The sequence below is a fragment of the Salvia miltiorrhiza genome, chromosome 7, assembly GCF_028751815.1.
Source record: "Salvia miltiorrhiza cultivar Shanhuang (shh) chromosome 7, IMPLAD_Smil_shh, whole genome shotgun sequence".
Taxonomy (NCBI): domain Eukaryota; kingdom Viridiplantae; phylum Streptophyta; class Magnoliopsida; order Lamiales; family Lamiaceae; genus Salvia; species Salvia miltiorrhiza.
Genome location: NC_080393.1, coordinates 11,326,717 through 11,342,152, shown reverse-complemented (window position 1 = coordinate 11,342,152; position 15,436 = coordinate 11,326,717). Strand labels below are relative to the sequence as shown.

At 42.0% G+C, this 15,436-nt stretch overlaps 1 protein-coding gene across 4 annotated transcripts; it reads left to right on the top strand.

Annotated features, from left to right (window-relative positions):
* The first annotated feature begins 9,624 nt into the window (after positions 1–9,624).
* LOC130992687 (pyrophosphate-energized vacuolar membrane proton pump-like) lies at positions 9,625–11,149 on the top strand. Of its 4 annotated transcripts, XM_057917439.1 has the most exons (3): positions 9,687–9,852; positions 9,931–10,099; positions 11,036–11,149. In XM_057917439.1, the coding sequence occupies exons 1-3, from the start codon at positions 9,796–9,798 to the stop codon at positions 11,062–11,064; spliced, it is 255 nt and encodes an 84-aa protein (XP_057773422.1). In that variant the 5' UTR covers positions 9,687–9,795; the 3' UTR covers positions 11,065–11,149. The 4 variants fall into 4 exon arrangements, 2 of the variants coding, with proteins under 2 accessions (XP_057773422.1, XP_057773421.1); XR_009091319.1 differs by having other exon boundaries at positions 9,625–10,099; positions 11,067–11,148; XR_009091318.1 differs by lacking the exon at positions 11,036–11,149 and adding an exon at positions 10,594–10,777 and having other exon boundaries at positions 9,625–10,099.
* Positions 11,150–15,436: the final 4,287 nt, after the last annotated feature.

Below are 15,436 nucleotides of genomic sequence, written 5' to 3'. Positions count from 1 at the left end.
CCGTCGAGTAACGAAGGAGATACGGCCAAAACAGTGGGAATCTACGTTTTCCATCAAGGGCTATATCCCGTTTTTTGCCTAGTTTTTTGTGCGGAAGTCGAACATCAAATTCGACCACATCAGGTCGTAGGGATCGGAATAAGGTTTCCATAGACGTGTGAATCACCGCAATCCGATAAGTAACGAGGGAGATAAGGCCGAAACATTATTTCGCAAGAAACGGGTCCAAGACAACAGAATCCAAGTGGCCTCCATTGGGCTCCGTTTCCCGGTAGACGTCCACTGTTTTGGCCATAACTCGTTCGTTATGGGTCGGATTCATGTCAAACCAATGCTGATTTCAAGTTAACTCAGAGGGCTACGACTATGGTCGGGCCGATCCGCACGATCCCGAGTCCATCGTATTTGAAAATCGTGCGGTTCGGAACTACTTCCGAACGATGAATCGGGTATTATGCGCACATTTCCTTCGTTACAAGTCGGAATGCCTTGATTCTTTCACCTTTGGAACCCATATGTCATGGGAAACATACAGTGACGTTCCAACCACGCTCCGACCGCATCTCGGTTCGGGCCGGGAAGGCGAGATCGCTCGGTGCATGGATTACCGGTCAACCTGGCCGATAATTTTTCAACGGACAGGAATTGTGATTTGGACCAGTCATCATTGTTTTGGGCCTCTGATTAAGCTTTCCAACGGCGCGAGAATCTTCCCAATCCGTCGAGTAACGAAGGAGATACGGCCAAAACAGTGGGGATCTGCGTTTTTCGGCAAGGGCTATATCCCGTTTCTTGACCAGTTTTTTGTGTGGAAGTCGAACGTCAATTTCGACTGTATCGGGCCGTAGGGATCGGAATAAGGTTTCCATAGACACATGAATCGCCGCAATCCGATAAGTAACGAGGGAGATAATGCCGAAACATTATTTCGCAAGAAACGGGGCCAAGACAACAGAATCCAAGTGGCCTCCATTGGGCTCCGTTTCCCGGTAGACGTCCACTGTTTTGGCCATAACTCGTTCGTTATGGGTCGGATTCATGTCAAACCAATGCTGATTTCAAGTTAACTCAGAGGGCTACGACTATGGTCAGGCCGATCCGCACGATCCCGAGTGCATCGTTTTTGAAAATCGTACGGTTCAGAACTGCTTCCGAACGATGAATCGGGTATTATGCGCACATTTCCTTTGTTACAAGTCGGAATGCCTTGATTCTTTCACCTTTGGAACCCATATGTCATGGGAAACATACTGTGACGTTCCAACCACGCTCCGACCGCATCTCGGATCGGGCCGGGAGGGCGAGATCGCTCGGTGCATGGATTACCGGTCAACCTGCCCGATAATTTTTCAACGGACTGGAATTGGGATTTGGACCGGTCAGCATTGTTTTGGACCTCTGATTTAGGTTTCTAACGGCGTGAGAATCGTCCTAATCCGTCGAGTAACGAAGGAGATACGGCCAAAACAGTGGGAATCTACGTTTTCCATCAAGGGCTATATCCCGTTTTTTGCCTAGTTTTTTGTGCGGAAGTCGAACATCAAATTCGACCACATCAGGTCGTAGGGATCGGAATAAGGTTTCCATAGACGTGTGAATCACCGCAATCCGATAAGTAACGAGGGAGATAAGGCCGAAACATTATTTCGCAAGAAACGGGTCCAAGACAACAGAATCCAAGTGGCCTCCATTGGGCTCCGTTTCCCGGTAGACGTCCACTGTTTTGGCCATAACTCGTTCGTTATGGGTCGGATTCATGTCAAACCAATGCTGATTTCAAGTTAACTCAGAGGGCTACGACTATGGTCGGGCCGATCCGCACGATCCCGAGTGCATCGTATTTGAAAATCGTACGGTTCAGAACTGCTTCCGAACGATGAATCGGGTATTATGCGCACATTTCCTTTGTTACAAGTCGGAATGCCTTGATTCTTTCACCTTTGGAACCCATATGTCATGGGAAACATACTGTGACGTTCCAACCACGCTCCGACCGCATCTCGGATCGGGCCGGGAGGGCGAGATCGCTCGGTGCATGGATTACCGGTCAACCTGCCCGATAATTTTTCAACGGACTGGAATTGGGATTTGGACCGGTCAGCATTGTTTTGGACCTCTGATTTAGGTTTCCAACGGCGTGAGAATCGTCCTAATCCGTCGAGTAACGAAGGAGATACGGCCAAAACAGTGGGAATCTACGTTTTCCGTCAAGGGCTATATCCCGTTTTTTGCCTAGTTTTTTGTGCGGAAGTCGAACATCAAATTCGACCACATCGGGTCGTAGGGATCGGAATAAGGTTTCCATAGACGTGTGAATCACCGCAATCCGATAAGTAACGAGGGAGATAAGGCCGAAACATTATTTCGCAAGAAACGGGTCCAAGACAACAGAATCCAAGTGGCCTCCATTGGGCTCCGTTTCCCGGTAGACGTCCACTGTTTTGGCCATAACTCGTTCGTTATGGGTCGGATTCCTGTCAAACCAATGCTGATTTCAAGTTAACTCAGAGGGCTACGACTATGGTCAGGCCGATCCGCACGATCCCGAGTGCATCGTTTTTGAAAATCGTACGGTTCAGAACTGCTTCCGAACGATGAATCGGGTATTATGCGCACCTTTCCTTTGTTACAAGTTGGAATGCCTTGATTCTTTCACCTTTGGAACCCATATGTCATGGGAACCATACAATGACGTTCTAACCACGCTCCGACCGCATCTCGGTTCAGACCGGAAGGGCGAGATCGCTCGGTGCATGGATTTCCGGTCAACATGCCCGATAATTTTTCAACGAACTGGAATTGTGATTTGGACCGGTCAGCATTGTTTTGGGCCTCTGATTTAGCTTTCCAACGGCATGAGAATCGTCCCAATCCGTCAAGTAACGAAGGAGATACGGCCAAAACAGTGGGGATCTGCGTTTTCCGTCAAGGGCTATATCCCGTTTCTTGCCCAGTTTTTTGTGTGGAAGTGATAAACACTCATTTTGCATAGTTTTTATGGTTTATATTCTGTAGTTTAAGTCGATTTTACACCCGTTTCATTATTGTTTGGAGTTCATTTACTATTATTTCGAGATTTCACGGTTGGGTGTAGTTTTGACTGTTTAGATGCAGAATTGAGTGATATTGGAGCATGGAGTGTAAGGAACATGTTGAAGAGAAGAGTTTTGAGAGAATCGAGCCCAGAAATCGAGAAAAGACGAAGATTCTGGAGTCGGGACGGAAAAGGAGCAACTCGGCGGTCAAAGGGCGTTGACCGCCGAATTTTGGTGATTTAAAGGGTGAAAATGGCGACCAAGACGGCGATCGCCGGCCAGGTCGCCAAAAACCCTGACTGAATTTTGGCCTGGAGCTGGAAAAACGGCGGTCGCCGTTTTCGTGTACAAAATGGCCTGAATTCGGCGACCGCCGAACGGGTCGCCGTTTTGAGGCGTGTTTTATTTTCCTTCCGCGTTTTTACGATTTTTCAAGTTATTTTCGGTTTAGAACTTGGTTTTTCACCCTAAGACTATAAATAGGTCCTCTTTAGACCTATCTAGGGTTCCCAGCTTTAGTTTTTCAGTTCCCAACATTCATATTTCAGTTTTATAGCTTTAGAACTTTTTAGCTTTCCAGTTTTCAAGGCTTGGATCAAGATTGAAGATTCAAGCCGCTACAATCGTTTTAATTCGGTTTTTATACAATTTGTTTTTACAATTGCGTTCAATTTAATTATGTTTATGTTTGATTTTATTATGTCTGGCTAGTCTCTTAATCTGAACCTAGGGTTTGTACATAGCTGATTGATTATGTGTTTTTGATTTATTGATATCAATTTGCCTTCCAACTTGTGATTCATGATTCCTGGTGCCTGTTCTCTTGTGAATTATCTGATCAATGATTTACATGTCTAGCTGTTCAGTTTGAGTCTTGAATGCGATAATTGTTCAGCCGATTCAGGAATGCATGATATAGTGTTAGCCTTGAGTCTTGAATGCGATAGGTGAAGCTATAGGAAGCTATTCTTTATGTGCTATTTGGAGTTAATTTATTCCTTGGAGTCTTGAATGCGAAAAGGGATTTATTAATCTACGTTCATAGGTGGTCGTTAGAGACGCTTGTGAATAATATAGTGATCTTTCATCAGGGTTGGATTAAAATTGGTAATTGAATCAATAGGTTAAATACATGTAGTTGATTAGTGAAAGTACATCCCTAGGGTCAGAGTTTTCCATATATTTGAGTTAAGTAATTGTTATTTATATGCTCTTTAGTTTTAATTTAGTTAATCTTAGTTCATAATTCACCTTAAATTTCGTTTCACTTGCATACTGTGAGAGTCTGTGTAGGAGATAGTTAGAGTAATTTCGATTTACAGTCTCTGTGGATACGATACTCTGCTTACTATTTGCGTACTACAATTGCACCGTTTAGTTGCGGTATTTTGTTGCTATAAAAATAGTGATCAACTTTTTGGCGCCGTTGCCGGGGACTGTTTAGATTTTGCTTTAATATTTCCAATAGGACTTTATAGTACTGCAAGTTTTCTTTGTTTTTATTTTTGTTTTCTAACTTTTATAAGTTGTGTTTCTGTAGGTTGCATATGCACACAAGATCTCACGGGAATCCTCTCTTTGAGTTTGACCCTGAAATCAACAAGACCTTGTGCAATCTAAAGAAGCAGAACGATCAAGTTGAGACAGAAACGATGGCTACTCCAGAACAAATCCAAATTCGAGATCTGCAAGAGCAGTTGAAGAAGCTGCTTGATGCACAGGAGACGAGAGAGGCTCAGAAACAACCAGCCATCAATGAAGCGTTCATACCACAATATGTGTACCAGGAGCCCCCAAGAGTGAACGTTAACAACTTTGAGTTGAAAACGGGTTTGATCACGATGGTCCAACAGAGCCAATATGGTGGACAGGCGATCGAAGACCCTAATGCGCACCTGGCGCATTTCCTGGAGCTGTGTAGCACGGTGAAGATGAATGGTGTCCCTGATGACATTATCCGTCTTCGTCTTTTTCCCTTTTCACTGCGGGATAAGGCGAAGTCGTGGTATCATACGCTGCAGCTGGGAAATAATATCGTGTGGGAGGATTTGGCTCATGCATTCCTACGCAAGTTCCATCCACCTGGCCTTACATTGAAGTTGAAGATGGACATCGTGCAGTTTCAACAGTACGATGGAGAAAAGCTAGCGGAGACTTGGGAGCGATATCAGGAGAAGCTCAGAAAGTGCCCATGCCATGGATTCGATGAGGGCACGCTTGTGATAATGTTCTACAATGCCTGCGGGGAGCGTACAAGGATGCACATGGATACAACTGCAGGTGGCTCTCTACTCCAGAAAAGTAGTTCTGACGCATGGAACATTATTGACAGTATGGCTTCCACAAGCTACCAATGGCCATCTGAGCGAATACAATTGAAGAAGGTCGCAGCTGCTTCCAGTTCTGATCCTATTGCAGCAATGGTTACTCAACAAGCTGCGATGGCTACGCAGCAGACAGCAATGGCTACACAGCTGGCAGAGTTGACTACAAAACTTGGTGAGTTGAATGTTGGACGTCCTGAGCAAGCTGTGATAGATCCGTCAGTCATGGAAGATGTAAATTTTGTGAATGGCAGAAATTATGGGAATTTCCAACGAGGACAGCCAGGAATGTATGGCAGAAATCAACAGTTTCAGCAGGGTCCTCAGCAATTCCAGCCAGGAGCACGCCCACATCCAAACCTTTCTTACGGTAATCCGAACAATGCTTTGCAGCCTCCACCTGGATTTTCTGTGTCTAGCGGAGGAGTTATCAATGAGCAAAAGAAAGATTCGATGGAAGACATGATGAAGCAGGTATTGGGAAAGATAGGTGGTTTGGAAACGAATGTAGGTGCGTGGAAGACCAACATGGAGAACCAAGTGAGTCAAATAGGAAATCATGTTTCATCACTGTCCAAACAAGTGCAGATTTTGGAGACTCAAGTTGGTCAAATTGCCAACCAAGCAGCTGCGCAGCACACACCAGGAAAGTTTCCTAGCAACACTGAGATCAATCCTAAAAATCAGTGTAATGCGATTCATCTAAGGAGCGGGACTCAGTATCAGAATCATCCAGAGCTGCAGGATGGAAAGGAAAAAGGTGTAGAGATCATCGAGGAGGATGATTTGGAGACGATTGTTTGCGATTCGCCGCCTACTTCTAAGGCATCGAGTTCTGCTGCTGTGAAGGAGCCCAATCCTACTCCTACGTTTCCCAGGCCAGAGTACAAGCCTGTAGCGCCTTTCCCGCGTCGCCTGGCAAAGCCAAAGATGGATGAAAAGTTAGCCAAGTTTATGGAGGTATTTTCAAAGTTGCACATCAATATTCCTTTACTTGATGCTTTGAGAGATATGCCAGGCTACGCCAAGTTCCTCAAGGATGCAGTCTCCAACAAGAAGAAGTTGGGGAAATATGAGACGATTAATCTTTCCGAGGAATGCAGTGCTGTGCTACAAAGAAAGCTACCATTGAAGCAGAAGGATCCTGGCAGCTTTACTATAGCTTGTGTGATTGGAGGGCAGAATTTCTCACGTGTTCTGTGTGATTTAGGGGCAAGCATCAATTTGATGCCTCTCTCTATTTTCAACCGGTTGGAGATTGGAGAAATCAAGCCTACATCTATTGCTTTGCAGATGGCAGATCGTTCCCTTACTTATCCCAAGGGAGTTGTGGAGGATGTTCTAGTGCAGGTGGAGCAGTTTATCTTTCCTGCAGATTTCGTAGTATTGGACATGCCGGAGGACAAGAATACTCCATTGATCTTGGGGCGTCCGTTTCTAGCTACGGGCCGTGCGTTGATAGATGTTCAGGAGGGAGATCTGACTTTTCGTGTCAATGATGAGAAGATGACGTTGTCTATCTATGATGCGATGAAGAAGCCAGCTGAGCCACAAGTTGAGGATTGCAACCTAATTGATACTATGGTGGATTTTCCTGCAGCTGTAGATGATCCTTTGGAGGAGTGCATCACACAGTCCTTATATCCTTATTCCGATCTTGATGAGGCGTGTGATGAGATTTTAGATTATATTGCAGAGCTGGAGGCCGTAGAGAGCCATCCCATCGATCCTGTGCCTTACATGGATATTCACAAACCTGTTGATGGGGGAAGCAAGTCCACGGAAAAAGGAGCTGAGTTTCCTGCGCCAGCTGCAGCTGCAGCTGCACCCAAACTTGAGCTGAAACCGCTTCCTGAGCACTTGAGGTACCAATTTTTGGGTGAGAATGAAACGTTTCCTGTTATTGTGTCTGCTTATTTATCTCCGTTGGAGTTGGAGAAGTTGATGCGAGTGTTGAGGAAATACAAGTCTGCTATAGGATGGTCTATTTCTGACATCAAAGGAATTAGTCCTTCTATTTGCATGCATCGTATTTTATTAGAGCAGGAATACAAGCCTAAGGTGCAGCCGCATCGACGTTTGAATCCGGCGATGCAAGAAGTTGTGAGAAAGGAGGTGCTCAAGTGGTTGGATGCAGGAATCATATATGCCATCTCTGATAGTGAGTGGGTGAGCCCAACTCAAGTTGTCTCTAAGAAGGGAGGCATGACTGTGGTTAAGGATGAGAGAGATGAGCTTATAGCTACGAGGCTAGTCACAGGATGGCGCGTGTGCATTGACTATCGAGCTTTGAATGCAGCCACACGTAAGGATCACTTTCCTTTGCCATTTATTGATCAGATGCTTGACCGCTTGGCAGGATATGAGTACTACTGTTTCTTGGATGGGTACTCGCACTACTACAAAAGTTTACATACATAACAGTGCATAGATAACGGTTTTTTTCAAAAACCGTTATGTATGAACGCACTTTTAGGAATAGATAACGGTTTTGCGAAAATCCGTTATCTATGTAGTGTTGTCTAAATGCATAGATAACGGTTTGAACAAATGCGTTATGTTTTTGCGTTATCTATTAGTTGCATACATAACGGTATTACAAAACCGTTGTGCCACCGTTATCTATGACCATCTTTTATAACAGTTATTTATAACGGTAAAGAACCGTTATGTATAAGAGTCATTTACAACGGTTTTTGAACCGTTATGTATGAACGTCTCTAAAAACTGTTATGTATAATTTTTTTTATTAATTTTTTTAAAATAATATTATATTATCTTATATTATATTAAAAAATAACAAATAAATTATTTATCCTAAAATGTGAATTTATTCCTAGATATAGACTTTGAAAAATAAAAAAATCATAACATTTTTTTGTTTTATGATTAAGTAACACTTATATAAAATCTAAATTAGAAATCTAAATATTTAAAAATTAAAATTAAATAATTTTATTTAGGAAATTTAGAAATTAACCCCCCAAAACTACAAACCCTAGTTCTGTTCGTCTCTCTCATCTAATCTCTCTGCCTTCTCCTGCGTCCTCCCTGTCTCTCGACTCTCTCTCTCTCCCCTCTCGACTCCGCCGCCGGCGCCGCTGCCCCGCGCAGGCCCGTCGCCGCCCACCCTCGCTGTTGCCCCGCGCCCACCCACCCTCGCTGCTGCCTCGCGCCCGCCCACCCTTGTCGCTGCATCGCACCGCTGCCGCCTCGGCGCTTTCCTCCTCCGCGCAGTCGCCACTCTGCCTGCCGCCTCGGCGCTTTCCCACGGCTCAAAAACCCTAGCCGTCGTTCTGCCTGCGACGGCCGTTTTCGCCGCTCTGCCTGCAGTCGCGCTAGGCGCTGTGCCCAGCCAAATCTTCTATGCTCAAGCCCCTGCCTCTCTCAATCTCTCTCGCCTCCGGCCTTTCTCTGTCGTCCGACGGTCCATGTTGCCCCTGCTTCATCTGTACGTCGACTATAGCGCCCACTGCTGCAAGCACCCAGCGATTGTGCCTCCGTCGACCGACCTTCCACCTCATTCGGCCTCTGTCTCAATTGGGTGACTCCGCAGCAGAAGCAATTGACAACAGCAGGTAAGGCGGCAGACTATTTGGGTGTTTTGGAAGTTTGATTTTTGAATTTTTTAAGAATTCTTTGAGAAAAAAATATTGCCAGGCACAAAATGATTTGGGAGATTTTGCAAATTGAGATAATGACAAGATTGTCTTCTATTGGAAAACTTTTAAGTCTTATTCTGTAAATGTTCTTGGTTGTAGATGAAGCCTCAGGACACGGTGGCAGGAGGTGCGGAAGAGTACAATGCATTTTTCTACTCTCTCGTATCTACAAACACTCAGGTATCTTAGGCTTCTAATTTCAGAATGTGTTGCTATTTTATTCATTAGCAATTCACTTGAGATCCTACTATTTTTGTGATGTAGGAATGTATTATTCAACAAAAAGGCAGCAGTTTTTGATCGATCAAGGTTATAGTTTTAAGGTGGTTTCTATTGATATAATTTGCAGATATGATTCTGAGCCTATGTGTTGTGTATATCTATATCTGTTTTCTTGGACAAAAATGGAGTTGAATGTTTATACTCTTCTTTTCTTGGAAATGGGGTAGTAATGGTGATTGCTAGGTGGAGAAAAGATATGTATGAAACACTAGAATAAAGTTAGTTGTTATATTTGAATCTGCCTTTTAGGTCATTTTATCTTCTCTGTGTGTTTTGGAGAGTTGGAGGTGGAATTTACACTAAAGCTGCTGATGTAGGTGCTGATCTTGTTGGAAAGGTTGAAAGAAACATCCCTGAAGATGACCCTAGAAATCCTATTGTAAGATATCTGCTATGCTTTTTGGTTGATATCTCTGTTTTGAAGTTAATTCTAGTCACATTTTGCAGGTCATTGCTGACAATGTTGGTGATAATGTCGGAGATATTGCTGGAATGGGATCTGATCTTTTTGGTTCATATGCCGAATCCTCTTGTGCTGCTCTTGTTATCGTACTAACTTATTTTGATCTACCATCCCATAACAACTATTTCTGCTTACTGATTTCAGTTTTGGCATTACTTTGGCAGCGTTGCAACTCTAATAAGATAAAGTTCAGTGCAGTTTTAGCAGCAGCCGGATTAATTGCTTGTCATGCCTCAAAAAGGTTCCCTGATGAACAGTGGGAGAAGTATGCAGTTGTAACTCTCATGGATTGCCGGTCTGCTCTTGATCCCGTGCTTAGCAGCCATCATATCTGTAAGTTCTGCTGGATTCACTATTAAAGTTGAGAACTGTGCAAATTGCGAAGATTCCCTTTCCTAGATGATGTTAAAAGAAAAATAGATGACTTATAAGTTGGCTAATATGACTGAAAATTCAAGCTCAAGTAATGTTGATTTAATATTACTCAGTTGACTAATACATCAAGCTCAAGTAATGTTGATTTAATATGACTGAAAATTCAACATAATCAAAAGCAGGAGTGTCGGTTGGCTCCTTAAAGACTTGTTCAAGATTGCATTTTCAGAAACTATTTGAGGCTTAAATTTCATTTTAGCTCATTTAGAAGCTTTAATATCAATATGTGATGAATTGTTTTGGCTTGTTGATACTATGCCCTATATTTTTGTTACATTATCCACATAGTAACAATAGAATTTTACTTTGATTCTCCAACAAATTCCAGATAAACTTTACAAAATGATACTCATCTGTAATCTGTTTGTTTGTTTGTTTTTTCCTTTTTCTAGAATAATAGTCAATGTGAGGCCAGTGATGTTTATCGCGAGGCATATGAGGAGACACTCGTTTTTACTTTACCTTTAATTCATCTAATGACATTTTCCTGGTTTTCCACCATGGAAATATTTAACTGTAGTTTCTCTCATGTAAGTTTAAATGAATACAACTATTGAATATATAGTATTATTTGTATTTTGTCCTTATTTCCCATTAACATGAATGAGATTTGTTGCACTTTGTAGTGATTAAACCAGAAACTAAAAGCACCTAATTTGCTTTATACATATGGAAACAACTGTTAATGGGAAATGGTCTTGCACTTTTGTGACTCCGTGTTTTCTATGTGTTTAATTACCTTCACTTATGTTACTCTGCTTTATTTTAAATCAATTTCTGATTTAAAAATTAGTAGCTAATGTGAATGTTTTGTCTTAATTTGAGATATTGTAGCTGCTTCACTGATTAAGAATGATTTTTGAAGTGCGTTTTCAAAGTCCACTGTTTTGAAGATTTTTGAGCTATTCTGATGAGATACCATTTAAAGTTGGTGCTCCTGGTGCTTTCACCCAACATCAGGTAAATAATTTGTGCTGCATATTTGGTAAGTGTTTATGACTACAACTGATGCTAACCTCTCCACCTAGACTAGTTTCTCATCATGGTATCGCTGGAACATGTCATCTGCCTTGTTTTCCACAGTTAATTTATTTTGTCAACCTCCTGTTATGTATGGATCTTAAATGTCTATTTGAGATCTCTTTTCTTTGTACCAAGTACTCAGTGCATCATTATCTCGAACCATACATGTTATATTATGATATTGTCTTCACATTTGGATATCCTTATTTTTTCTGTTGTTCAGTTCAATTCCTGTACTAGTGCAATCGATCAAAGCATAATTTTCTTTCAGAAACAACAACTTGATATATGGAACCTAGTTATGTATGCAACTCTGAGGAACCTTGTGTTCGTCTAATGATTAATTATTCAAACACAGACAATTTGCAGAGAACAATCCTGATTTGATTTTTGTTGATTCTCTTATCTTTTTGCTAGGTGACAAGATGGCGCTAGATCAATTCTTCTCATTGTGGATTCAAGAAGATACAAGTGCTCTATCTAGCATGCCTTTGAGTAAGATACAAGAAGAATTTGTGAATCATTTGCATACTTGATATTAATGTTCAAGTTCCCAGGCCAATCATTAGCTATAAGGTAGTTGGTATTTTCAATTTTGAATCGGAATATGCAATGATGATGTATACTTGATATTTGGTTCATTTGTATAATAATGTATGAATTTTTTGGATGATATATAATATTGTTATCGTTGATTTTATCATTTTGTCGTTTTATAAAAATTGCAAAATTTTAAAATATACTACAATTATATAAAGTGCAAAAAACTATTATAAAAGGTGCAAAAAATCGTTATGTATTCTAATTAAAGATAACAGTTAAAATCGTTATAAAAAGTGCAAAAATCGTTATAAAAAGTGCAAAAAACCGTTATGTATTCTATCAAAGATAACGATTAAAACCGTTATAAAAAGTGCAAAAAACTGTTAACTATGATAAAAAAAAATTAATACGTAACGGAAAAATCTTAATACATAACGGTGAAAAACCGTTATGTATTCTATCAAAGATAACGGTTAAAACCGTTATAAAAAGTGCAAAAAACTGTTAACTATGATAAAAAAAATTAATACATAACGGAAAAATCTTAATACATAACGGTGAAAAACCGTTATGTATTCTATCAAAGATAACGGTTAAAACCGTTATAAAAAGTGCAAAAAACTGTTAACTATGATAAAAAAAAATTAAAAAAAAATTAATACATAACGGAAAAATCTTAATACATAACGGTGAAAAACCGTTATGTATAACCTTTATAGATAACGGATGCGTACTGTTATGTATGACACATCGTACCGTTATCTATGCTACTATACATAACGGTTTTGAAACCGTTGTGTATGACGTATAGAATAGATAACACCACTATACACAACGGTTTTTTTGCTCATAGATAACGGATAAAATCCGTTATCTATGAGCGTTTTTCTAGTAGTGTCGAGCTACAATCAAATTATGATAGCCCCGGAGGATCAGCATAAGACCGCTTTTACTTGTCCCTATGGCGTTTTTGCTTTTAGGAGGATATCTTTTGGTCTCTGCAATGCTCCTGCCACTTTTCAACGCTGCATGATGGCGATTTTCCATGGGTTGATTGAAAACATTATGGAGGTATTCATGGATGACTTTTCTGTTTTTGGTTCCTCCTTTGATAATTGTTTGGACAATCTTGCTCAAGTATTGCAGCGTTGTGAGGAGACGGCACTAGTGCTCAATTGGGAAAAATGCCACTTCATGGTTCGAGAAGGCATTGTTTTGGGGCATAAGGTTTCTGCCCAAGGTCTAGAGGTGGATCGTGCTAAGATCGTGGCTATAGAGAAGTTGCCGCCTCCTACGTCTGTGAAGTCGGTGCGGAGTTTTCTGGGGCATGCAGGATTTTATAGGCGATTCATCAAAGACTTCTCCAAGCTGTCCAAGCCACTTTGTGCTTTGCTAGAGAAGGATGTGAAGTTTGTCTTCACCGATGAGTGCCTCGTCTCCTTTGAGAAGTTGAAAGCTGCACTGACCACTACGCCAGTTTTGATCACACCGGATTGGAGTGCCCCGTTTGAGTTGATGTGCGATGCTAGCGATTGGGCCGTGGGAGCTGTGTTGGGGCAAAAGAGAGATAAGATGTTCAAGGTAATTTACTACACTAGTAAAACCTTGGATTCTGCGCAGATGAACTACACTACCACGGAGAAGGAGCTGCTAGCTGTAGTGTATGCCTTTGATAAGTTCCGTTCTTATTTGATTGGAACTCATTCAATTGTCTACACTGATCATGCCGCCATCCGCTACTTGTTCACAAAGAAGGACTCCAAGCCCCGCTTGATTCGTTGGATCTTATTACTGCAAGAGTTTGATATGGAGATCCGAGATCGCAAGGGATGTGAGAATGTGGTAGCTGACCACTTGTCTCGATTGGAGAATCCGATCGAGGGGGATGATCCGAAGATGGCCATTAATGAGTCTTTCCCCGATGAGCAAATTTGGGCGGTGCTATTTAAGGATCCTTGGTATGCCGATTATAGCAACTACTTGGTTATTGGAGTTCTTCTTGAGGGGTTGTCGCACTATCAAAAGAAGAAGTTCCTCCATGATGTCAAGTTTTATTATTGGGAGGATCCTTACCTATACCGGAGATGCGCCGATGGCTTTATTCGGCGATGTGTTAGGGAGCATGAATGGCCAAAGATCATTGAGGAGTGCCATAGCTCACCTAGTGGAGGTCACTTTGCTGCCAACCGCACGGCCATGAAGGTAAATCATAGTGGATTCTATTGGCCTTCAATTTTTGCAGATTGCCATGCTTTCGTGAAGTCTTGTGATCGATGCCAACGCATGGGCAACATTACCAAGCGGGATGAGATGCCACAGAACATCATTGTTGAGGTAGAGCTATTTGATGTTTGGGGAATTGACTTCATGGGTCCTTTCCCTACTTCATGTGGTTTTTCCTATATATTGCTTGCGGCGGAATATGTGTCTAGATGGGTGGAGGCGATCCCGACTGTCACCAATGATTCAAAGGTAGTCATTAAATTCTTGCAAAAGAATATTTTGACTCGATTCGGAGCACCGAGAGCGTTGCTTAGTGATGGGGGTTTGCACTTCAACAACAAGCTGCTAGCAAGCGTTTTGGCGAAGTATGGAGTAAAGCACAAGGTGACGATTCCATATCATCCTCAAGCTAATGGGCAGGTAGAGTTGGCAAATCGAGAAATCAAGCAGATTTTGGAGAAGAGCGTCGCCAACAAGAAAGATTGGGCCAAGCACTTGGATGATGCTCTTTGGGCGTATCGCACCACCTACAAGACTCCAATTGGTATGTCTCCTTATCAACTTGTTTTTGGCAAATCCTGTCATTTACCTGTTGAGATAGAGCACAAGGCATATTGGGCGACGAGGAAAATCAATTTGGAGTTCAAGGAGGCCGGTCATACAAGGCGAGATATGTTGACAGAGTTGGATGAGTGGAGGAATGAAGCGTATGAGAGTTCCCGTATTTACAAGGAAAGGGCGAAGAAGTTTCATGATTTGAGCATTCGCACAAAGGAATTCAAGCCGGGACATGAGGTACTCTTGTATGATTCTAAGCTTCGACTTTTTCCTGGCAAGCTGCAGTCTAGATGGAGAGGTCCGTATGTGGTTCACAAGAGCAATTGGAATGGGACTTATGAGTTGCTTGCATCGAATGGGTCCACTTTCACTGTTAATGGACATCGCCTCAAACCGTACTTCAAAGCTGAGATAGACCACGACGTGGAAGTGGTCAACTTCATTGATCCATGATTGGAGGTATCGTCAAGCTATAGACGTTAATTTTAGCACTTGTTGGGAGGTAACCCAATTTTTATTGCTTTGTTAGTTCTTGCTTGTTTTTATTGCTTTTCGTTTGTCGTTGTTTTTCCTCTCGCTTTTGTTAGTTTTTATTTTGTTAGTTTTTCTTCGTTTTTAATGTTTTTCCTAGTGTGTTTCGTTTTTGCAGTAAAAAAAAAAGGGAAAATCGAAATTCGGCGATCAAAACTCAAAATCGGCGACCCGAACGGCGATCGCCGGCCAGGTCGCCGTTCTCCCTGGACGAAAATTTGCACTTGGTTCCGAAAAACGGCGGTCGCCGAAATCCTTCATTCAAATGCCGAAAAACGGCGACCAACTCGGCGATCGCCGAGTTGGTCGCCGAACGGCCCAGGTCAGTTTTAAATCACGTTTTTCCCCTATTTTTCC

Coding starts and splice junctions, on each gene's coding strand:
- LOC130992687 (XM_057917438.1), top strand. CDS start 9,796: ATGGGATCTGATCTTTTTGGTTCATATGCCGAATCCTCTTGTGCTGCT. Junction 10,100..11,035: donor GCTTAGCAGCCATCATATCT/GTAAGTTCTGCT, acceptor GAGATATTGTAG/CTGCTTCACTGATTAAGAAT.